This window comes from Cervus elaphus, chromosome 4 (genome assembly GCF_910594005.1).
Source record: "Cervus elaphus chromosome 4, mCerEla1.1, whole genome shotgun sequence".
NCBI lineage: Eukaryota > Metazoa > Chordata > Mammalia > Artiodactyla > Cervidae > Cervus > Cervus elaphus.
The window spans coordinates 47954369-47977905 of NC_057818.1; the positions used below are offsets into that span (position 1 = coordinate 47954369).

Consider the following 23537-nt stretch of genomic DNA (forward strand, 5'->3'; position numbering starts at 1 on the left):
TAATTTATTCATTTTTGACTGCTGGGTCTTTCTTACTACACCCAAGCTTTCTCTAGTTGTGGTGAGTGAAGGCTACTCTTCACTGAGGTGGGCGGGCTTCTCACTGCAGTGGCTTCTCTTGTTGCAGAGCACGGGCTGCAGAGCAGCATGCAGGCTTTGTTGCTCCACTGCATGTGGGATCTTCCTGGAGCAGGGATCAAATCTGTGTCCCCTACATTGGCAGGTGGGTTCTTAACCACTGGACCACTGAAGTCCCAGGAGTTCCATTTTTATCTTGAGTAGTTGTTAGAAAAACACTTCAAAACAATTTTATTAATATATTATCTGATTTAGAGCAGTGGGAAAGGAAAATCAAATTATGAGAGCAATATAAGATATTTAGGGGTTAGAAACTGTGGGCTTCCCAGATGGCACTAGTGGTAAAGAACCTGCCTGCCAATGCAGGAGATGTAAGAGACAAAGGTTCTATCCCTGGCTCAGGAAGATCCCCTGGAGGAGAGCATTGCTTCTCCTGGAGGCAACCCACTCCAGTATTCTTGCCAGGAGAATCCCACGGACAGAGGAGCCCGGCAGGCTAGTCTATAGGGTCGCGAAGAGTCAGATATAACTGAAGGAACTTAGCATGCATGCACACAGAATCTATGGATCTTGAAAATTAGTTGGTGGGGAGAGTCAGGAAAGGAGAAATCTATAATGGTTCCTGGGTTTGTGAGTTGGCTGTGAATGAAATTTGGTGCATTCAGATGGACTAAAGAAGAGCAGGTATGGGGAAAATCAGTTTGATTTTGGATTTGTTGAGATGGTTATGGAGTATCTAAATGAAGACAACTGGATATGTGGGTCTGGAGATCAGAAAAAGGTCTGGATTGAAAACAAATCTGAAAATGATCAACCCATAGGGAAAGCTGAAGCCAGACACCTGGAGGAGTGTGCCCACAAGGGAATATGCAGCATGAGAGGGGACTTAATAAGCAGATAACTGTGGGGAAGCACACTGAGAAGGAACAACTATAGGAAGATAGGATGTTCTCCCAGAAACCAGAGGAGGAGAGTTTCATGAAGGTAGATCAACTGTAACAGAGAGATCAAATGAGATGAACCAAAGAGTGGATTTGGCAAATGCTACTGGCATCTTTAATGAGAACAGTATCACAGAAGAGTGATTCTTGAAGTCAGATTGGAAGGAGCTGAGGAGTAAATGAAAAGTAAAGAGTACATCATGAGAAATGCTGGGCTGGAGGAAACACAAGCTGGAATCAAGATTGCTGGGAGAAATATCAATAACCTCAGATGTGCAGATGACACAGCCTTATGAAAGAAAGTGAAGAAGAACTAAAGAGCCTCTTGATGAAAGTGAAAGAGGAGAGTGAAAAAGTTGGCTTAAAGCTCAACATTCAAAAAACTAAGATCACAGCATCCGGTCCCATCACTTCATGGTAAATAGATGGGGAAACAGTGGAAAGAGTGGCTGACTTTATTTTTCTGGGCTCCAGAATCACTGTGGATGGTGATTGCAGCCATGAAATTAAAAGACGCTTGCTCCTTGGAAGGAAAGTTATGATCAACCTAGACAGCATATTAAAAAGCAGAGACATTACTTTGCCATTTCCTTTGTTAGCAGGTGGATTCTTTTACCACTGGGCCACTTGGGAAGCCCAAAGACCAAATGATTGGTCCCTAAATGGTCCAGATGAACCAGTTTGCAGGGCAGGAATAGAGACCTAGATGTAGGGAATGGCTTTGTGGACATGAGGCAGTCCGGGGATGAATTGGAAAATTGGGATTGGTGTATGTACACTGCCATGTATAAAACAGACAGTTAGTGGGAACTTGCTGTATTGCACAGGGAGCTCAGCTCGCTGCTCTGTGGAGGTGTGGATGGATGGGATGGGGCAGGGGGTGGGGGATGAGGGAAGTTCAACGGGAGGGGTATATGTATATAGAGCTGATTCACGTCTTTGTACAGAAGAAACTAACACAACATTGTAGAGAACTATACCCTGTTTTTTAAAAAGGATTGTTTTAAATGAAATAATTAAACATGGTTAAATGGTGTTGGAGAAGAATCTTGATAGTCCCTTGGACAGCAAGGAGATCAAACCAATCAACCCTAAATATTCATTGGAAGGACTGATGCTGAAGCTGAAGCTCTGATACTATGGCCAGCTTATGAGAAGAGCCGACTCATTGGAAAAGACCCAAATTCTGGGAAAGATTGAGGGCAGAAGAAGGGGGCAACAGAGGATAAGATGGCTGGATGGCATCATCGACTCAATGGACATGAGTTTGAGCAGACTCCGGGAGTTGGTGAAGGACAGGGACATCTAGTGTGCTGCAGTCCATGGGGTCACAAAGAGTCAGACACGACTTAGTGACTGAACATCAACAAATGTCAGGAAGGGGATGCCATAAAGGAGGGAGAGTGCAAATACAGAGAAGAGAGAATGGGCTGCTACATCAAGCTGATATGAAGAGAAATGAGGGTTGGTTTCCACAATCTCAGAGACTCCCTAAGTTTTCTCTAGTAATTCAAGACTTGGAGCTCTGGCTGGAAAAAACGGAACATGTCTGACACTTCTGTCCAAATTCTGGGCTAGGGAATTCCCTGGTGGTCCAGTGGTTAGAACTCGATGCTTTCACTGCATGGGCCCAGGGTTCAATCTCTGGTGGGGGAGCTAAGATTCTGTAAGCCTCTCAGGGAAAAAAAAAAAAAATCCTAAGTTAACACTCCATTTCACCAAGTTTGCAGTGAGAGGCATTTCACTTTAACCCCTCTTGGCCTCAAGGAGGAATGCCCTCTCTTTCTCCCTATGAAAACCTTTAAAAAATAAAGTGAGATACTGAAATTCAAGAGATTTTGTAAAAAAAAAAAAAATACAGTAAAATTCAGGAGGCTATTATTGTGAGAGAAGTGAAGGGGCATGTTGTGATTGAGGGAGAATAGGAGAGATGAATAATGACACTTAGAATAAAATAGACTTACATGTATAATCCTAGGTTCTGCCACTTCAGTTTCTTCTTTTATCCCTTTAGGTTTCTCAGACTGAACAAAGTCTTCTCTCACATATATCAGATACCTTAATGAGCTCAGTGGCTCATTAAGTGGCTCAGATACCTCAATGCCCCTCAATATACATTCTCCAAGTTGGTAAATTTTTACTAACATCATCCATCACAGGTTTCCCATCCCCTCCTTATTCACTCCTAGCTCATACACCTTTATCCTCCACAGAAGATAACATGCCCCTAATTCTAGAAGAGACTGTGTCACAGCTTCCTATAGAAAGAGTGTCACTAGCTCCAACATCATAATGGTTCAGATCTCTCAACCCCCACCCCCCACACACACTATGTCCAGCGGGCACAACACCAGCACTGTTAAGAACCTCAAAATCCCCACATGAGTTTGAGGAGCACTGGGAGCAGGGAGAATCTGGCCCTTTGAAAATATGGCAGTAGAGTGGAGAGGGCATGTACACTGGACTTGCTCCACAGAGTGGCTTTCTGAAGGGTGACCATTTCAGATAGCACAGCCAGATGACTACAGACACTAATGTGTTGGGATGTGATGTAGTTAGAGGAGCTTTGCCATTTTATATAAACTTCACTGCATGTTTACATATGCCAGGTACTATTTTAGGAACTGTTTATGCACTGCTCCAACAATACCTTAAATCAGGGTTGCCAGATAAAATACAATTATACTTGAATTTGATTCCCAGTTAAATTCGAATTTCAGAAATACAGTATTTGGGACATGCGCTAAAAAAAAAAAAAAATTGTCCGTCTTTTAACTGAAATTCAAACTTAACTGGAGGTCCCACATTTTCATTTGCTGACTGCAGCCCTACAGTAAGGTACTGTGATGCCCTGGTCCGGTCACACAGCTAGAACGTGGCAGAGCCAGAGTCAAAGTCCAGGCACGCTCTTAGCTATTATGCCATGTCACCGGATCTGCGGGGATGCGCATTTGAGGCTCTGGCCTTTATGACAGAGGCCGGGCATCAGCGGCCGCGGGCGCCGCTGCCCCTTTGTGGTTATAAAGGGGCTCCTCGCGCCTTGTACGATGCCTGCGCCCGAGCCCCACCAGGCCAGATGAAGCCACAAAGCAAAACCTTTTATAAAAACACCAGTGGTAGGAGATGGAGCAGACAGATCCAAACATTCCTCTGGCTTCTTTCTGCGCTACCCCTCACAGGCAAACAGGCAGGGAGGCCACTGGAGGGCGAACTTGAGAGAACGGCCCCGCTCCGTCCCTGTGCAGGTTGGTCGGGAGGAGGGACGCGCGTGAGTCACACCAACGCTCCCTTCGGCGTCCGCCCGGCCCTCTGCGAGGATCTCGCTCCCGCCCAGCTCGGGCCGGGAGGCGCGGCCACAGCATTTTGGCGGGAAAGCACGCGAGCCCCACCGGGCAAGGGGGCGGGCACAGCTCAGACTAGCGCGGAGATGTGAGTGACGTGCGTGCGCTGGCGCCCACTCAAAGGCCCTGCCCCACCCCACGCCCCACTTTCCATACCTGAAGCCTCTCGAGGCTTGCTTCGCCTTCTCCCGCTCGGCGGCGCCCATTCTTGGCCTCTCACGCGCTCTTCGGCCTCTTTTCTCCACGGGTCTCGCGGTTTTCCCGCTCTTCAGTCGGAGACACCAGAAGGGAGGGACAGAGAGACCCGCGTGAAAGGGTGGCTAGTAATACGCGATCTCTCTCTGGGCGGGAGATCTCGTCCCTCCAGGCAGGAGACTTGGAACAACACCCACGACGGTGAGTGAACTACGACTCCGGTTTGGGCCGCGGAGGCAGGACGACGTTTCCCGGCGTCTATGCAGCGCTCCTTAAGCCAAGTCTTTCTCCGTCTCCTGGAGACGTAACGGCTGGAAGTTTGGATTTTTCCAGTGTGCTGCTGAATCATGCAGTTTCCAATACCATCCGTCCCAAGTTTCGTTAGGTTCCGCCTTTCACTTCAGCCTTAGCTTGTTCCCTAGGGACCCCAGGCCTAGGGAGAGGACGGCGCGGGGGGTCGGGGGTCGGGGGTCGGGAAGGTGCGGCTGCAGCTCCCGGGATGCTCGTGGGGAAGCTCCTTGGGGTTTACCTTGCCACCAGGCCAATCCACCTGCCTAGTGTTGCCTGCGGTAAGTAGGTAGCTGTGAAGGCGGTGTTGGGAGTGGATGGGAACCATAACCCCTAACCTACACAATGCTGGGAAACTAGTTCCTGTGTGCTGCCTGCCTAGCTCCTTGTGTTTCTTGGAGCCAGGGAATTACAGCTGTCTCTCTGGAGACCCTGGGGAGAGAGGGAGCTTTCCCAGGAGGCCCCGCGGGGTCACTTCTCTCCTTAAGTAGTCCAACTGGACCCGACCCAAACTCAACTCATTAAAAAAAATTTTTTTTTATTATGGTAAAAGTCACATAAAACATACTATTTTAGCCATATTTAACTGTATAGTTCAGTGGCACTAAGTACATTCACATTGTTGTGCAGCTCTCACCATCATCCATCTCCCCAGTTTTTCACCTTCCTAAACTGAAACTCTGTCCCCATTAAACACTAACTCCTGATTCCCCCTTCCCACCCCCAAGCTGCTGGCATCTGCCAATGTACTTTCTGACTCTCTATGAATTTGACTCTTCTAAGTATCTCTAGGTATAAGTAGATACAGTATCAAATCATTCTTAATGCTTCCCAGCCCTTTTTTTTCCCTAAGTCCATTCACTGTCATACCCAACTTTTCAAACACATACTCCCATTCCCTTTCCCTCAGCTAATAACCCTGCTTCTCATTTCACTGGGAAAATATAAGCTATCAGAAGAGGATCTCCAGACTCACCCACCTACCTACTAATCTACCTCTGTACCTCTGTATGCACATTCCTCTAGTGCTCATCCCACAACTAAACCATGATTTGATCTAACTCTAGTCTCTCCACTTGGGCACTAGATTTCACCCTTTTTAAAAATTTTTAAATTTATTTGGTTGCACCAAGTCTTAGTTGCAGCATGTGGAATCTAGTTCTTTAACCAGGGATCAAACCCAGGGCCCCTGCATTGGGAGCACAGAATCTTAGCCACTGGACCACCAGGGAAGTCCAATCTCACCTTTTTTTTTTGTTTGTTTATCAATTTCTCTCTCTCTTTTTTTTTTTTTGGCCAAGTGTCTTGTGGGATCTTAGTTCCCCCACCAGGGATTGAACCCTGGCCTGCAGTGAAAGCCACGAGTCCTAACCATTGGACCACCAGAGAATTCTCTATTTATCAAGTTCTTGACTCCAGCAATTCCCTTACCTTGAAAACACACACACACACACACACACAGACTTTTATTTCCTTTCTGTCATCAACTACTGTCACATTTCTAGCAAAGTTACTAGAAAATATCTATATTTCTTGCTTCCAATTCCTTTTCTCTTGTTCTGTCTTTAAAGCAGTCTAATCAGACTTTTGCACTCATCCCTCTACCAAAACTGCTCTTGTCAGGGTTACTGATAATCTTCATCTTGCTAAATATAATCACTGACTTTCAATTATTTTCTGCTTGACCTGTTAGCCGCACTTGACACAATTGATCACTCCTTCCTCCTTGGTACAGTTTCTTCACTTAGTTTCTGTGACACCAGAGGTTTCTTGATTTTTCTTTCTACTCATTAGCGTTCCTCAGTTTCCTAGGCTGACTTCTCCCTGCCCTTTTAATGTTAGAGGTCCTCAGGCTACAATCCTTGTTTCTCTTTCTTTATCCACATCCACTTCCTTGGTCATCTCATCCAGTCTCTTGGATTTTTTAAAGAATCATCTACACACCAGCGATTGCCAAACTTATGACCCCACTACAAACCTGTCTCCTAAACTCCAGACTTATATCCAGTTGCCTTCTGGACATCTCCTTTTAAATGTCTCATGGGCACATCAATCTCAATTCGTCCAAAACTGAATTCATGAACTCCTAATCTTCCTAGTACCAACTCCTTGTTAATCTTCCCCAACTAAATTGATGGTGCCTCCAGCTTTCCAGCTGGTCAAGCCCCAAACCTTGGGGTCATCTTTGACTCCTTCTTTCTCTCCTGTTCACGTCCATTCTGACAGCAAATTCCAGTGGCTCTACCTCTAGATGGGTCCAAAACTGCCCAGTACTCCTCGTGTTTACTGCCTCTTTCTCCCTGGTTCAGACCCACTGCCCTCTTTCCTCTGAATTGTTGTAGTAACCTCGTCATTAATCTCCCTGTTTGCATTCCTGCCCCCAGCCTCTGACTCCCTTACCACAATCTATTATCCACACATAGGATGCATTTTGAATATGAAAATTGATGGGTTTTTATTGGCCGAGACATGTGCAGCTTGAGGGATGTTAGTTCCACAACCTGAGATTGAACCCTTGCCCTCGGCAGTGAAAGTGCGGAGTTCTAACCACTGGACCGCCAGGGCCATGTACATTAGATTTTTTATCACTCATCTTCTCAGAACCCTCCTATGGTTTCCATCAAATGCAGAGTAAAAGCCAAAAGCCTTAAAATGACCCCAAATTTGTTATAAGATATATGAACAATCTGAAAAAAAAAAAAAAGATATATGAACAATCTGTAGGATACCCCAGAACTGAGAGTACCTGGAGAAGAACAAATTTGGAAGAATGCTCCCTCTCCAAGGCAGTGGGTGGAGGAATACCTTGCACATACCAACAAGTCTTTTTAATCTAATTTCAGAAGTTTCATGCACCCCTGACACACAACCGGATCTCATTTAGCAAAACTCTGCTCAATCAGAAAACTACATGGGAGAAACCTAAAGGATAACTGATTCAGTGTCTTCAACAAATCTACAGTGTGAAAAAAACCGGAGAGAGATGAGTGTAAATATTTAAGATTAAGAGTCTTCAGTTCAGTTCAGCTCAGTCATTCAGTCGAGACCCCCTGGACTGCAGCATGCCAGGCCTCTGTGTCCATCACCAATTCCTAGAGTTTACCCAAACTCATCTCCATTGAGTCAGTGATGCCATCCAACCATCTCATCCTCTGTTGTCTCCTTCTCCTCCTGCCCTCAATCTTTCCCAGTATCAGGGTCTTTTCAAATGAGTCAGCTCTTCACATCAGGTGGCCAAAGTATTGGAGTTTCAGCTTCAACATCAGTACTTCTAATGAACACTCAGGACTGATCTTTAGGATGGACTGGTTGGATCTCCTTGCAGTCCAAGGGACTCTCAAGAGTCTTCTCCAGCACCACAGTTCAAAAGCATCAATTCTTCGGTGCTCAGCTTTCTTTATAGTCCAACTCTCACATCCATACATAACTACTGGAAAAACCATAGCCTTGCCTAGACAGACCTTTGTTGGCAAAGTAATGTCTCTGCTTTTTAATATGCTGTCTAGGTTGGTCATAACTTTCCATCCAAAGAGCAAGTGTCTTTTAATTTCATGGCTGCAATCACCATCTGCAGTGATTTTGGAGCCCAGAAAAATAAAGTCAGTCACTGTCTCCCCATCTATTTGCCATGAAGTGATGGGACCAGATGCCATGATCATAGTTTTTTGATTGTTGAGCTTTAAGCCAACTTTTTAGGAAGCATAACAATAAAATCCAGTATGTAGCCCTTGTTTGAATTCTGATTCAAACAGATTAAGCATAAAAGGACACTTTTGGGGACAACCAGGGAAATTTGCATAGAGCATTGGATAATAGTAAAGGATTGTTTCATTAGCTGTGAAAATTTTTATATAGCAAAATTTTATTTTTTAGAGATGAGTGTCAAAGGACTTAGGGTCCTTTGATATCAAAGACATCATGATGTCTGGGATTTATTTTAAAATATTTCAATTAAGGAAAAAATAGATGAAGCAGTTTTTGCAAGATGTTTATAATTAAGTGATGGGGTGTTAGGGATCTGGGGGTTCATGATAATACTCTCTTCTACTTTAGTGATTGAAATTTTCCATACTAAAGAGAAAATACAAACAAGCCCTGGTCTCTGCCATTCTGGTAGAGGCAAAAGGCTACCCAGGTCATCATAGCCATAGCCACTACCATCCATAGAATTGAAGAGCCATCTATAGATTTCCTGACTCTGGGGCAACAGTTAAGACTATTTCTTGTCACAGTGTTTTATTTGTTGTTTGTTGACTGGAAGACCCACTGAAATCCTGCAAAATAGATTTGATAAGTATTACTATTCCCTTTCTGGATCTTTCTAGGAATTTGTCCTTTTCATCTGTGTTGTCACATTTATGGGCATAGAGTTGCTCATATTAGTCTTTACCCTGTTAATGTCTGTAGGGTCTGTAGTGATGTCTCCTCTTTCATGCCTTATATTTGTAATATATATTGTCTTCTTTTTGACACAGATAAGTAAACAGATGCCAGAAAGGAGCAATGATTCAGGTCAAGACTGCAGAGCCAGCTGGACCATCCTTACTTCTGCTGCCTTGCCTGGCTGTTGGGTTGATCATCCTTTTTGAGACTCCGTATCCCCAGCCCCCAGCTTGCATATATTTCATACTCCAGGCCTAGTATGTAATCTGACGTGCAAGAACCCTACTACATACTCAGGGCTCTCATTATCCTTGGCCTTCAAAGTGAATCCAACTTCTCAAAATGTTCTGTTGCCCTCTATTCCTGGATTCCCCACAAAAGCAAACTCAGGTGGAGGGAGTAGAATAAAGGAGAGGTTGGGATCGAGGGTGGCAAATCACATAGATGGGCTACTTGCTAGAATCTGTTGGTTTGGCTTACCTGGAAAGAGGCAGTTTTGAAGTCTTCATAGTGGGAAGAGGAGATTGGGGAGGATCACCATTACTGGCAGTGACAACTTCCTCCACTTTATTAACTCTTTCCCTTTAACTTGTCTTTTTTTTTTTTTTTAAGATTTACTTATTTATGGCTGTGATGGGTCTTCACTGCTGCACACAGGCTTTCTCTAGTTGCAGTGAGCACAGGCTTCTCCTTGTGGTGTGTTCTCTTGTTGTGGAACATGGGCTTAGTTGCTCCATGGCATGTGGAATCCTTCTAGACCAGGGATCAAACCAGTGTCCTTTGCATTGCAAAGTGTATTCTTAACTCCAGACCATCAAGGAAGCCCCTCTTGTCTCCTTAATCACTAGAGAGAAGGATCATAAGTCCCTAGAATGTCCAGGGCCTATTAGAGTTTACACCTAATCTTTCAAATTTTCATTCTATCATCCTCCCCCAAACCCATGTTTAGGTTGGCAAAGGAAGTGAAAGACATAGCCTTCCCTCCTTTGCTTTCTGCTTTAACCTCAAATGGCCTCATCTTTTAATGCCATCCAGTAATGAGGTCACCAGGTGGTACTGGCTAGAACTTGAAGTTTTTCCCATATTCTGAGGATTTTCTTGACACCCACCATACAGGCTGTTTGGGAATTAGGCATCAGCATGCAGAACTATGATCAGGGAACTAGAGTCTGCCTCCACTGTGTACATCCAAGATCCAAGGGCAAAATGCTAGGTCTTTTGATTCTAAAATCCATTTTCTTTCCATTGTACCAATGCCTCTTATATTAATGCCAAATATACATTCATTTTTGTGCCAGGTGCTTCCCTTCCTCTGGTCTTTAGGGGAGAATGGTGGGGGGCAAGGAAGAAAGAGGACAAAGACAGACTCTTCTGCCAGAACGCCTCTGGAGGGTGAGCACCACTGGCTCAGGAGGAGTTTTCCCACTCTCAGGAGTAGGTGAGTGTCTGGTCTCCCTGGCTATCTTCCTAGAGAAGCAATGTTTGAGGAAAAAAGGACCCATCACGGTGCTTGTTGTAAATGAGAACCTCCTCTTTATTCCACGTATAAAGGCTAGTTTCTGGAATTGTCCAGGGAAAGAGCTTTGGCCTGGCTCTACCTCCCTGTGAGTCCTAGGGGTAAAGGTCTAGATCCTGGTGACAAGGCCTTTCTCCAGGTAGGAATGAAAAGCCCCGCCTCTCCAGTCCCAAATCAGAGAGTAGGAGCAGCTACATAGGGCAGTTCATTGGTGAGGTGTAAATCAGCTTCCGGCAGGCTCTTCCAGGCAAGCTCTAAGATCCCATACTGGGCAATGCCCATGGGGAGCATGGTACGCACATTGTTCTGCCCAGGGAGGGGAACCACCTCCTGGAATGCCAGAGGCTCTTTAGGGGCTTGAGAGCCACCACAGAGCAGGTGGTAGAACAACCGCTCCCCAGGGGCTAGCTCCACGGCCCTTAGGGCCTCTTTGTAAGTGACCTCTTGGAATTGGGGCTCTTCTCTCAGTAGCAAGTCCTGCATCAGCTTCTGGATTCGGGGAGACTTAAGCTGGTATAGGTCCATAAGACGGTTGAATTGTTCCATCCATGCAGCACTGTCTCTTGCATATCGCTCCTGCAACATCCGCAGAACATGGTACAGTGCCACAAACGTCTCCCACAGAGGCACCTCCTCCTTTACTTTAGAGACGGGTCGTGCCTTCTTCTCCAACTTGGGCAACCTGGAAAACCTGCCCTTATCCTTAAAAGCCCAGAAGTCTTTCTGAAACATCAGCGCCAGGGTTTGTTTTTCAACACAGTCCAGGGCACCTGTGAAAATGTCTCTTGTGGCAGAATCATAGTATCGCATCTCCATCCCCCTGAGAGCAGTGGCTATCTGCTTTGCCCGCGCACTCCGGTAAGGCTCTCCCAGAAGATGCCAGTTGATAGCCTTCGGGTCTGGGATCCCTTTGGTAGCTAACAGAGACTTTGGTGTGGATGTTTGAGCCAGATGTTTGAGCCAGCTCTCCTTTTCCTTTCCTTTGATGGGAGGGATCACTTTGAGGTACTTTGGACCCAGGGGCTCCTTACTGGGCTTGGAGACATGTGTGCCTCGGGATTCCATGATCTGCTTGTGATGGTACACGATGGCTTCGAGCTTGGCCAGGTGTATCCACTCTAAGTTCTCCTTTGCGGTGAGGTCTTTGAGAAGCTGGCACAATCGGTGGAAACTATCCCTGGAAAGCTGTTCTCCTGCCTCCATCTTTTCTAGGACGTGGCGGATCCACTCTACATCCGAGACACTGATGTCTGTGTAGATTTCCTCAGCCAGGATTTTGGACAAAGGTAATTGTACCTCACTCTGTTTCTTCAGAGATGGATGACGCTGCAGGATCCACTGCCACTTGGCCCCCAGTGGTTTGCCTTGGAGTTTCTGAGCTTCCATGGTCTTCCTCAGCATGTGGGATAAATATGGGGTCTCTAAGTCAGGCTCCTGGGCCTCCAAAACTATATCCAAAACTTGTAGAGGTATGGGCTTATATTTCTTCAACAGTTCTTGTTTATCTATAAACCCTGCCCCTGGGAATACTCCAGGCTTCCCAAATGCTACGGCCTTATCTTCCCAGGATATTTGTTTAGTTAGCACTGGCTCTGATAGCTTCTCTTTGCTCTCCAGAACGACTGAGATCAGTTGCTTGGAAGGGCTTTTCAGAACTTCCAGTTTTACAGCACTGCTTTGGATGTCAGGGATTCTTTTTTCAATAGAAAGGACTTCTTCTCTTCCTCTTAAGTGCTTTTTTCCTCCTTCTGGTAACTTATATGTTTTTTCTCTTTTAAAAATTGTTTTTTTCTTGTCTACCTCTTTTTCTAACAAGATTCTGTGCTCTCCTTCCTCTTTCTCACTCAGATGTTCCATCTCTTCATCACTTGTGCTTTCCTCCTCAGCTACTTCCTCTTTCCCCTCTTCCTTCTCTTCCTTTTCCTGCACTTTTTTTTTCTTTTTCCTTTTCTTCTTCTTCCTCTCCTTCCCTTCCTCTTCCTCCTTCACCAACTCCTCCTCTACCATTCCCTCTTCCTTCACCTCCTCCTCTTCCATTTCCTCCTCTTCCTCCTCCTCTTCCTCTTCTTCCTCCTCTTCTTCCTCCTCCTCCTCAGACAAACTCTCTTGCTCTATTTCATCTAACAGGCGTTCCATTTCTTCAGAAGAGCTCTCCTCACTTTTCACACTTTTCACCTCGTCCTCTTGGCTGAGTAACTCTTCCTGTTGTGTATCAGCTGTCTTTAGCTTTTCTCTTTTTCTTGACTTTTGTTTAAGGAATGACTTTGCCTCTTCTTCCTCTGTTGTTTCTTCTTCCTCTATTTCCTGTATGACATCTCTCTGTTGCCTGGCCAATATGCTTTCTTGTTCAGTAATATTTTTCTCCCTCTTTATCAATCTTCTAATTTCCTTGGCTAGTCTTCTCTGCCTCTTAGCCAGTTTCTTCTCATCTATGGTAATTTCTGGTTGTTCCTTGGAAAAATCCCAGTCCTTGGCATCAAGTTCATTCTGTACCTTGTTCAATTCCCTTTCCTTAAGGACAAATAACCTCTTTAACTTTGTCATCTCTATTTCTTCCTGGGTTAGTTTCCTTTCTTCTTTAATAAGGTCTTGAAGTGTCTTTAAGGCTTTGCTGCTCACTTTTAATGGTTCCTTGGAAATGCCCTTGCTTTCTTTAGCTAATTTTCTTAGTAACCTGGCTAGCTTCCTTTGTTCCTGGGCATATACTCTCTCTCCTCTGGTAAATTCCAGTTTTTCTTTGGCCATGTCTGTTTGCTCTGTGGCCAGGATCCTTTCTTCATAGAGCAATATCTTTTCCTCTAGTGACAATTTCCTCTTGATTAGCTCTAGTTCATCCTTAGTTGGTCTTTTCTCTTTGGAAGTTTCTTGAGTTTCTTCCTTAAAGAGAATTTCCTTTTGCTCAGCCAGTGTCTCTTTCTCCCAGGTCAGTATTTTCATTTCCATGTCCAGTGCCTTTTCTTCCCTGGTAGTAGACCAGTCACCTCTGAGCTGGTTCAGTTCTTGGAACATTGCCCTCTTCCCCATGGCTAATTTCATTTTGTCATGGGCTACTTTGTGCTGTTTCTCAGCCAGGCTTCCCTCTAATTGGGTCAGTTTCTCCTCAACGGTAGCCAGTTTCTCCTTCTTCTGGAAGAGTTTCTCTTTTTCCTCCATCAGCTTCTTCTCTATCTGAACCAGCCTATTCTTATACATGTCATACTCCTCCTTCTCAGGGACTGATTTCTTTCTGTTCTGGATGAGGATTTCTTGGAGCCGGATTAAGTTTTCCCTCCTCTGAGCCAATTTCACCTTCTCCTGAGCCAGTTTCTCCTTCTCCTGGGTCAGGTTTTTTAGCCTCCAGGCCAGTATTTCCTTGCTTTGGGGAAGTTCCTCCATGTTTTGGACAAGCTTAGTCTTCTCCTGGGCCAGTTTCTGCTTATTCTTTATCAATTTCTCCCTTTTCTGGGCAAGTTTTGCCTCCTTCACTGTCAGTGTTTCCATGTTCTGGGCCAGTTTCTTCTCTTCCTGGATCAGTAGCTCTTCCTCTTGGGCCAGTTTCTGCTTTTTCTCCATCAGTTGCTCCCTCTTCTGGGTAAGTTTTTCCTCTTCTCCAGGAAGTTTTACCCTGTCTTGGGCTAGTTCCTTCTCTTCTTGGATCAGCAGCTCTTCTTCCTGGGTCAATTTATGCTTATTCTCCATCAGTTGCTCCCTTTTCTGATCAAGTCCTTCCTTTTCCTCAGACAGGTTTTCTTGGTCCCGGGACAGTCTCTTCTTCTCCTGAACCAGCAGTTCTTCCTCCTGGATCACTGCTTTCTCTTCCGCATCCAGTTTCTCTTCTTGCGATGGCAGTGTCATCTCTTCCTGATCCAGCCTGTCCCGTTCATTGATTAGTTCCTCCTCTTCCTGATTCAGTTCCTCTTCTTTCACAGCCAGTTCCTCCTCTTCCCAGGTCAGATCCTCCAATTCCTGGGCTAGTTCCTTTTCTTGCCATGCTAGATCTAGCTCCTTCTGGGCCAGTTTATCCAATTTCTGCATCATTATCTTTTTGACTTCAGCTAGCTTCCCTCCTTTCTTTGCTATGTTCTCTTCTTCTCGGGCCAGTTTCTCCAATTTCTTGGCTAGTCTCTTCCTTTGCTGGGCCAATTTCTCTGCATCCTGGCTCAGCATCTCCTCTATTTGGGCTAGTTTTTCCTCATTCTGGATAAGCTTCCTCTCCATCTGGACCATTTTCCTGTCTTTCTCGGCCAGTTTCTCATACTCTTGGGCCATTTTCCTCTCTTCCTGAGCTAGTCTCCTCTCTTCATGTGCTAGCTTCTCCTCTTCCTGAGCTAGCTTCCTCTCTTCTTGGGCCCGTCTTCTTTCAGCCTTGGCCCGTTTTCGCTCAGCCTGGGCCTGTTTGTATTCTTGGTGGATCTGCCTCTGCTCTTCCGTCATTGGTGCTTCTCCTTCTTCTTCTTCTTCTGCTGTTGCTTCTGCTTCTTCTTCCCACTCCTGAGGTGGTTCTTCCTCCAGGGTCACTTCCTCCTGAGTCACCAACATCTTCTCCCTGGCCCTGGCTGACATCTTTTCCCAGATCTGTGACCATTCATCCCATGTCCGCTTCGTCTTGTCCCTTCTGACTTGTTCCTCTTCTGCATCCGGGAGCAGCGGCTCTTCCTCCTCAGGTAGTTGCTCCTCTTCCTGATGACGCTGGCTTTCCCATGTGTTCTTCCATTCATCCCATGATATCCTTGTCTCACTGAAAGCATTTTTCCATTGATCCCATGACTTCTTCCACTCCTGCCAAGACAGTTTTATCTCATCCTTAAGTGGCCTTCTTTCTTGCTCAACCACTTTCTCCTTTAATTTGGCCACCTCCTCCACTTCCTGACTCATGCCCCTCTCTTCTTTGGCTAGCTTCTCTTTTTTATCCACTTTTATCTCCTGCTGGACTGCTTTCCTCTGTTTAGAAGGTTTAGAGGATTTTTTCTCTTCTTTCTTTGATATTCGTTTTCCCTTGCTTAGTTCTGGTTGTGCAAAAAGAACTTTCTTCTTCTTGCCTTTTTTTGGACTTACATGGGTTTCCCACAGGTCCTGCGTGTCCTTTTCTGTCTTTTGCTCTTGCGTCTCTCTTGTCTCCTCTTCCATGCCTCTGATTACCATGTCCTCTCTAATTGCTGATCCGTGAATAAAAACTGGTTTCTCCTCTGGCCAGGCTATATCCCAGTCAAGGTCCTCAAGCAGTTCCTCACTGTCTTTCTTCAGCAGGGGGCAGATCTCCTGAAAAAGCTCCCAGCTGGGCCGTCGATCAGCCAGCATCTCCTGAGCCGTGGTCACTAGCTCATTGTTGAGAGCTTCTAACATTTTTGTCTGGGAACCAGATATCCTCAGGGTCATAAGACGACACAGGTCGTCCCGCCACATCAAGCCATCTCTAGACCTGAGGCCAGGAGCTCCAGAGGCACCCCGCCCTGTGCCTTGCAGTGGCTTCGTAATTGAGTCTGTCTTTCCAGTATGTGGTAATCCCTCATATGTAACTTTAGCGTCTGTTACTTTCCTTTTGCGCCTCTTCATGGTTTTCTGAGATACTGATTTACGGCCTCTTTTGTCACGTGTCTTCCTCAACATCTTCATGGTCAAGGCCACGTGATCCTTTGAGGCATCTACCTCTGAAGATTGTTGTTCATCATCTTTTGCAACCTTTAATATACTGGAGGCTGAAGACCTAGTCTCCTCCACCTCAGTGGGTGCAGCTTCACTCTGATCACCTTCATCCTCTAAGGGACCTGGCTCTGTGCCAGTTTCTTTGGGCTTCTTGAGGCTCCGCAAAAATTTTCGGGCTATAGGGAAAATCAGGAGATGCAGATAAGGAAAGCATGGGAGTCTTAGATAACACCCTTCCCAACTGAGCTAAGATGAACTGCCATAACAGAAGTAGTGACAGAGGGGGCTGAGGCCTTTAACAAGAAGGCCTTCTCCTTGCTTTATCCCCAGTGCCTTCCTTCCCTCTTCCCCTCTCCACCCCACCTCTGCCGAGTCCCACAGAGATAGGTTTTGGGGTCCCTCTTAATTTGGGTGGATCCTTCCCAGGAGGGTTCTTTTCTGTGAAAGGATCTTTCCACTTATCTCTGTTCTTCTCTGATACCTCTTGTCTCACTTTAGCCCTAACTGCCCTGCCCCTTGGGGACCCTGAGGCATGAATCAGATTACCCCATACATACTGTGCTTTCTGACTACTGGTCGGCCCCGTCTTGGGCCTTTGCTGTGCTTGAAGGCAGCTTCAGGTTCTTCAGGGACAGTATCAGTTTCCTCGGAAAGGGCAGTAAGTTCAGAAGCCCCTGAGACATCTAAAGTAAAAGTAGGCTTTTCATCACCCTGGTATAAGGTCAGGTTTTCATTCAATCGCTGCACCACTTGAGTATGAAGGATTTGGAGATCTGGGGCTCGCAGTCCCAGCAGACGGTCCAAGGTTTCCTCCCCAACCATTTCCTGCCTATGAAAGTCAAAGGAGAGAAAGGACCATGCTGAATCAGGGACAAGAGGGAGAACAAGAAGGAAAGAACTGTTATAGAACTGGCAGGAAACTGGGCAGTGTAACTCACAGAGACAGCATATTTAGAGGAAATGATGGCCAAGAAGAAAGAAAAAGTCTAGGAAGTCAAGATGGCAATGAATGGAGTGACCTGAATGGGGGCTTCCAGGGTTGAAGAAAAGGGTGAAGGGGGTTCTTAAAGAGGCAGGGGACAAACAGGAACAGAAGAAGAAATGGAGAAAGGAGTGGGCAGTTAGGGGATCATCAGATAGGCTAGGAATGGGAAAAGACTATGAACAAGGAAAAAAAGACAGGAAGAGCTCATGAACAGATATGAAGAGACAGTGAAGGAAGGGAAGGGGAAAATGGGGAAGAGGAAGAAGAAAATCAGAAGCTAGTAAAGAATGGAGGAAGGCACAAAGAACTTACTGCATCTCCCGGAAAGTCTCTCGATTCTGGACCAAGTTCAAGAGTGAGGTCTTAGAATGGATTCCAGTATCAGCCATAAGGCTCAGGGTCTTATTCCTCACTCTGTCATCTTTGTCCATTAGTCCCTGGGCCAGAGGCACGGCAAAGAGATGAGTAATCATTCCTAGACGCTTCAGCCCTTCCCAGGCCAGCTCTCGAATCAGTGGGTTGGAATTGGTTGTATCATCCAACAGACGGTGGGCTGTTTCAGAGCGCAGGGGTGGAGACACCTGGTAAGAGGCAAAGATCTGCCCGAGAGCACCAATACAGCACTGGTACTTCAGTGGAGTGGCATGGATTATAATATTGAGAATTGTCTCAATCAGGCTATTGATAGCAATTTCACTCATCTTTTTTCCCAGCCAACTGCGGTTTGCTGAGTCTGTAAGAACAGTGTAAGTGATATCCTTGGATGCTCTTGTGAGGAGGAAGTCTTCATCTTCCCTTTCATGTATGTATGATCCCACATCGCTTATAGCTCTTGCCCGGCTGTGCCAGAAGAAGAATTGTTGAGACTTGTCCCATTCCAGCTCCCGCACAGGTGAGTGCAGGCTGCACTGCAGGGATATCGGGCTGCCCTCTGGCCAGAGACGGGCCCGGATCACTGAGTTAGGGATGTAGCAATCTGGAGCCAAGAGCCATTCCCGCCCGTGGCCAAAGTAGCATTGCAGTATCTGATAGGGGTTGAGTTCATCCCAGGTAGTCAGCTGTAGCTGGGGAGGAAGCACATAATGGAAATAAGGTGGCTTTTTCACCTGTGACGCATCAGCTTCCTTATACCCGAAATCATGTTTGAAGGAAGAGAGTAGCACAGGGCTCCCTTGCTCGTCTTCTTCAATGACATGTGGCACATTATGATCAAAGGCAATGGCCCGATGATTGACGAGACTCTCCAGACCCACCAGTTGCTGCTGCCCATGTCCAGGGTAGATATACTTGGGCACAAACATGGTCTCGAAGGAGAAGAAGAAGCTTGGTATGAAAGGCTTAGGGACTTCGAGCACTTCATCTGTCAGACCCATAAGGGAGAGGCGAACCAGCAGGGATGCGGGAAGCAGCTTTAAACAGGACACCAGATAAAGACTCTGGTTGAAAGTTACAAGCAGGTCACCCCGGTCATTTGCAAAGCAGAGTGGGCCAAAGTGCAGTGATGAGTCCAGCATGGCTATGAGTCTCCCATGGAAATTCCAGATCCGGACAGAGCCATCACTGCCACCCGTGACAAAAAGACTCAGGGACAGGCAGACATCAAAAGAGATGATGGTGCATTGGTGCAAAGGCAAGGTCTCTATGAACATTGAGCCATCCTGTGAGCCAGAAGACAGAAAGTCATGGAACTTCCAGAGACGCAGGCAGTTAGTCTGGGTGATGGCACCCACTGACTTGGGCAAGAGTATCAAGTGTGTTAGCTGACAGCTGCAGAAAATGCTGGCAAGGGTCCGCAGTTTCACTCTGACCCCTTCAAGCACAGCTTCTGAGAGGTGTATGTAGTCATCCATTCCATAGGAACAGAGCAAAGAGTTTTCTCGGCTACCAGAGAGCCCTCCGGGCAGTGTAGAGAGGGCTAAGACGGCCCCAAAGTGCATGTATGTCTCAATCCGGGCACAGCTGTGCTGGGAGAGCACTCTAATCACACCACTCTGGTATCCAGAGAACATGAGTCCTTCTAGACCCCGGCCCAGGTGGAAGTGCCCATAAGCCAGGCACTGTACCAGGTCCTGAGAATCTGGTGAGGCACATAAGAGATACTTGGCCATGCAAGGGGAGCGGGTGGTGTCAAAGACCAGCACGTCTGGGCTACCTGTTGCTACAAAGAGCTCCTCTTTATTGGGGTCGTAGGCCCAATCCGTGGCCTGGTCCAGGATTGAGAAGGGCCAGGTGATGACCAGGAGATTCCCTGTTATCGGGGACACGAAGCGCAGCAGGCCATCCTCGGTGGTGCACAGGATCCGGAACCAGTTACTGCCACAGCGGACCCGGCGCACCTGCTGGGGAGTGGAGCCACAGACATTGAAGAGGCTATAGAAGAAGGGCAGGTTGCGCAAGGAGAAAGAGTGGGTAGTCTGGCAGAAGAAAGTGGTGTTGTCAATAAACTGGAGCCGATACAGCTCCTCGCCCAGTTCGAGCCGCCGCAGTAGATTGCCTGAAGTCAGGTTCCACTCCTTGATTATGCCTTCCCGGCCAGCTGTGAGCAGGGTGTGGGCTTCTGGCTGGCTGCGGATACAGATCACCGAAGAGAAGTGGGCCTTGAAAGTGTGGAGGCAGTGGCCCCAATTGAGGTTCCACACTTGGATCTCCCCAGTCTTGTTTCCGGCGTAAAGAAAGCCCTGCTCAGAACAGGTGAAGCAGCAGGTGATCGAGGAGCCACTGATGGTGGAAGAGAACTTTTTCACCTCTGCCAGGAGGCCATGGCCCTGGCGCTCCAGGACCCTCACCACATTCTCGCACATGGCAAGCAGGGAGCCGTTGGGGCCGTTCAGCACGATGTCATGGACCAACTCGTCACCAGGAAGGGCGACCATGTGGGCTATTTGGAGACCTCTGCCACTGCGCTCAATGGTCCAGGTGACCACTGCCCCCAGGATGCCCGACAGAAGCATCTTCATTTCTGGGTCATAGCAGAGGCAGGTGATGTTAAAGCGACAGGGTACCACCCCCAGGGATTTGAATGACCGAAGGTGGTCCCCGAAGAGCCGCAGGAGCAGGTCACCACAGTAGACCACGAGGATATGAAAGGAACCTGTATGGACCATGGACTGGATGGGTGGCAGTCGATCTGTCATGGAAAACATTCTCTTCTCCACCATGTCTTCAGTCTTGCTCTTCATCCATACTACAGCCTGAGAGAGAATAAGATGGAAAGTATCTAGGGTAGATAGTAGAAGAGCAAAGGGCAGAGTAGTCAGCTATTTTTCTCTTGCTAAGGAGAAGTTGGAAGATCCTAGAGTGACTTTACCCACTGGTTTGAGGAAGTGGAAATACTGTAAAATCAGGAAACCTAGGACTCTTTCCCTAACCTTGGCCTACTTTAGGAAAAGAATAATATTTACTCAACATGGAGATGGTAACTGGAGAAAGGATGAAGGAGGACTCCTGGGTCCAGATCATGTTCACTCAAGGGGTATATCTTCCTGGATTAATCTAGGGTCAGAAGTTACATAGGCATGGCCCCCACTTAGAATGGGCTAAGGAGAAGAAAGACTGGGGAGTTTTACCTGTATTTCTTTTGTGCTTGTTGTCACCCAAGAGAGGGAAGAAAAGAAGTGGGCGTCACTGAAGTAGTAGCATATAAGCGGCATGTTTTGAGGATAGCGAGACTCTTTGAATAGGATCTGGGACCGGTCACTCAACACAACTACATCAGTCTTCAGGTCATCTAAATTTTGCTGGGAAGAGGCATGGCATTAAACTCAGAGACCAGGAACACACATACACTAAATATATTCTCACGCAAGTCACAATCGAAACCATTGTCAAATTTCTGCCTCAGCCCCAAGGATCACTCCTGTGACACCCACACATGCAGTTTATCACCTGTGGACACCTGCACTACACAAGCATGGAACAAAACCCTCAACACAAGGGTGAACCAAACCACTGTAGGGTCTATGTGGGCATCAGGGGAAACTGATATTCCTTCCAATGTGAAGTTAGCTATACCTGTCCTTGAACATTTTCCCTTGTGTCTAATAGGGTACACATGTCATGAGAGAAACATTTAACAGATTATAAAGGCAAGTACACTGCCATATGCCCACAGGTAAAGTAACAGGGTGTCCCAAAAGTCAGTGCAGCTTTATTAAAGCCTAAAATTGCACTAAGTAAGACTTTCAGGACATGCTACCTGGCCTTTAAATTTGACAGAGGACAATAACCTATCTATACACACACACATATACACATGTGTATATATGATCCCATGGTGACAGAGCATGTGCTATGAAACATGCACCTGGCATCCTTCTACAGAGTCAAGTCACAGCAAACCTGAGGTTGGCAAATGTTCTCTCTGGTACCTTCTTCCTTCTCGTCTAGAAAAATCTCTCTTCCCAGAGGGTGAGTTCTTCTGACAGTGCTCCAAAGTGTTCACCTCTCACTATCAAAATGTCCCAGCAAGAGGTCTCTAGGCTCACTTGGAAGTTGATGGCCCACTTCCTGCTATGGGGATAGTTGTCCTTATGATCTTCCCTGCCTGCTTCCTCTTTCCATAGGTGATCTATGCTCCTCTGAAAGGCTCATAACTTTTCTGACAGACAGGGACCAATAACATGTCTGTCCTACATATACATTACCGTGCTTTTCTGTATCATGTCACTTAGAAGGTATTTAAAGTCCTTCCACAGGGGGATGAGTCTGGGAGAAGTCATCACGTCGATTATCTGCTGGTCTTCCTCAGGACTGTTGTTTAAAAACCGGTAGGAATCCGAACAGCTTAGCCACTGCTGCTTTTTGAGAGCTGGAAATCAGAAGTCCAGAATGTCAGGAACTATGCATAAGACATACATTCTTAGGAGGAGAAGGGGATGACAGAGGATGAGATGGTTGGATGGCATCACCGACTTAATGACGTGAATTTGAGCAAGCTCTGGGAGATGGTGAAGGACAGGGAAGCCTGGTGTGCTGCAGTCCATGGGGTCGCAAAGAGTTGGACATGACTGGGTGACTGAACAACAACAACAGCCTGGGGAGGTAGGTATTATCTCATTTGAGAAAACTGAGGCTTGGAGAGGGTAAGTAAAGGAGATGGGGCTTGAATCTTAGCATGGGCTGTCAGATCCAATAGAATATTCCAGGGGAAGGAAGCAGAGAAACCCAAAGGGGCTGGAAAGGAATACTGTCATCGGCAAATAGTTATTCTTCGTTGGTGGTGGGCTGTCAAGACAGCTTTCTGCCAGGACCAGTAGTTCCCAAAGTGTGGTCCTGTGACCTCCTGCACCATGATTCCTGGGGGAGAGGTTCGTCTTAAAATGCAGATCCTTAGGTACTGAGGGCCTCCCTGATAGCTCAGTTGGTAAAGAATCCCCCTGCAATGCAGGAGACCCAGTTTGATTCCTGGGTCAGGAAAATCTGCTGTAGAAGGGATAGGTTACCCACTCCAGTATTCTTGGGCTTTCCCGGTAGGCTCAGCTGGTAAAGAATCCACCTGCAATTCGGGAGACCTGCACTGCGTTCGATCCCTGGGTTGGAAAGGTCCCCTGGAGAAGGGAAAGGCTATCCACTCCAGTATTCTGGCCTGGAGAAATCCATGGACTGTATAATCCATGGGGTCGCAAAGAGTCAGACACGACAGAATCACTTTCACTTTCAGGTACTGAAGCAGAACCATGGCAGTGGGATCCTGAGTCCTTCCCTTGTAATAAGCTCCCTAGGTGACTCAGTGGATGTTTAAGTTCAACTCCTGAAACAGGAAATCAAGATAAAAGGTGCCCAGGACTAAGAGTCAGCCCCACGTAGTCCAGCTGGAGAAAGAATCCAGTCATTCAGCCATGCAGGCTTTCCCAGGCTTGTGGAATCAAGTCACTTTCTTGTGTGTGATACATCTGCTATTCATCTTCTTCCTCCCATCCCCTTCTCTCTAGCCTTCATGAGGATAAACCTCTACTTTTTCTGACTGGATGTGAATAAAGCCTACTTTTAACAAGTCCCCTTTGTCAGGGAGTCTATCATTACTGGTCTGACGATGGACTTGTTTTCCTTATTTGTATTGATAATATGAAAATGCCAGTCTCGCCTACTTCACAGGATTGTTGCAAGGATCAAAGATGATAATTCCTGTGAATACCTTTTAAAGTATACTCTGAAGCAACAGACAATTATGACTGCTGTTTTTAGGCTGG

The 23537-nt window shown here is 46.5% G+C and overlaps 1 protein-coding gene and 1 long non-coding RNA gene across 3 annotated transcripts; one reads left to right on the forward strand and one right to left on the reverse strand.

Annotated features, from left to right (window-relative positions):
- Positions 1–4502: 4502 nt before the first annotated feature.
- Positions 4503–22176, forward strand: LOC122688463. Its single transcript, XR_006339463.1, has 5 exons — positions 4503–4756; positions 10525–10664; positions 11955–12028; positions 18063–18241; positions 22097–22176. It is a non-coding gene; the product is annotated as an uncharacterized LOC122688463 (long non-coding RNA).
- On the reverse strand, positions 10861–22147 carry LOC122688453 (WD repeat-containing protein 87-like). Of its 2 annotated transcripts, none has more exons than XM_043894465.1 (6): positions 21993–22147; positions 21040–21086; positions 17662–20547; positions 16922–17193; positions 14532–16540; positions 10861–14279 (listed from the first exon to the last, which is right to left on the reverse strand). In XM_043894465.1, exons 1-6 carry the CDS (start codon positions 22065–22067, stop codon positions 10917–10919), a joined length of 8652 nt encoding a protein of 2883 aa, XP_043750400.1. In that variant the 5' UTR covers positions 22068–22147; the 3' UTR covers positions 10861–10916. The 2 variants fall into 2 exon arrangements, with proteins under 2 accessions (XP_043750400.1, XP_043750390.1); XM_043894455.1 differs by having other exon boundaries at positions 17662–20540; positions 20916–21086.
- Positions 22177–23537: the final 1361 nt, after the last annotated feature.

Coding starts and splice junctions, on each gene's coding strand:
- LOC122688453 (XM_043894455.1), bottom strand. CDS start 22,067: ATGACTTCTCCCAGACTCATCCCCCTGTGGAAGGACTTTAAATACCTT. Junction 21,087..21,992: donor ACATGATACAGAAAAGCACG/GTAATGTATATG, acceptor GCCTCTTCCCAG/CAAAATTTAGATGACCTGAA. Junction 16,541..16,921: donor ACCAGTAGTCAGAAAGCACA/GTATGTATGGGG, acceptor TTTTCCCTATAG/CCCGAAAATTTTTGCGGAGC.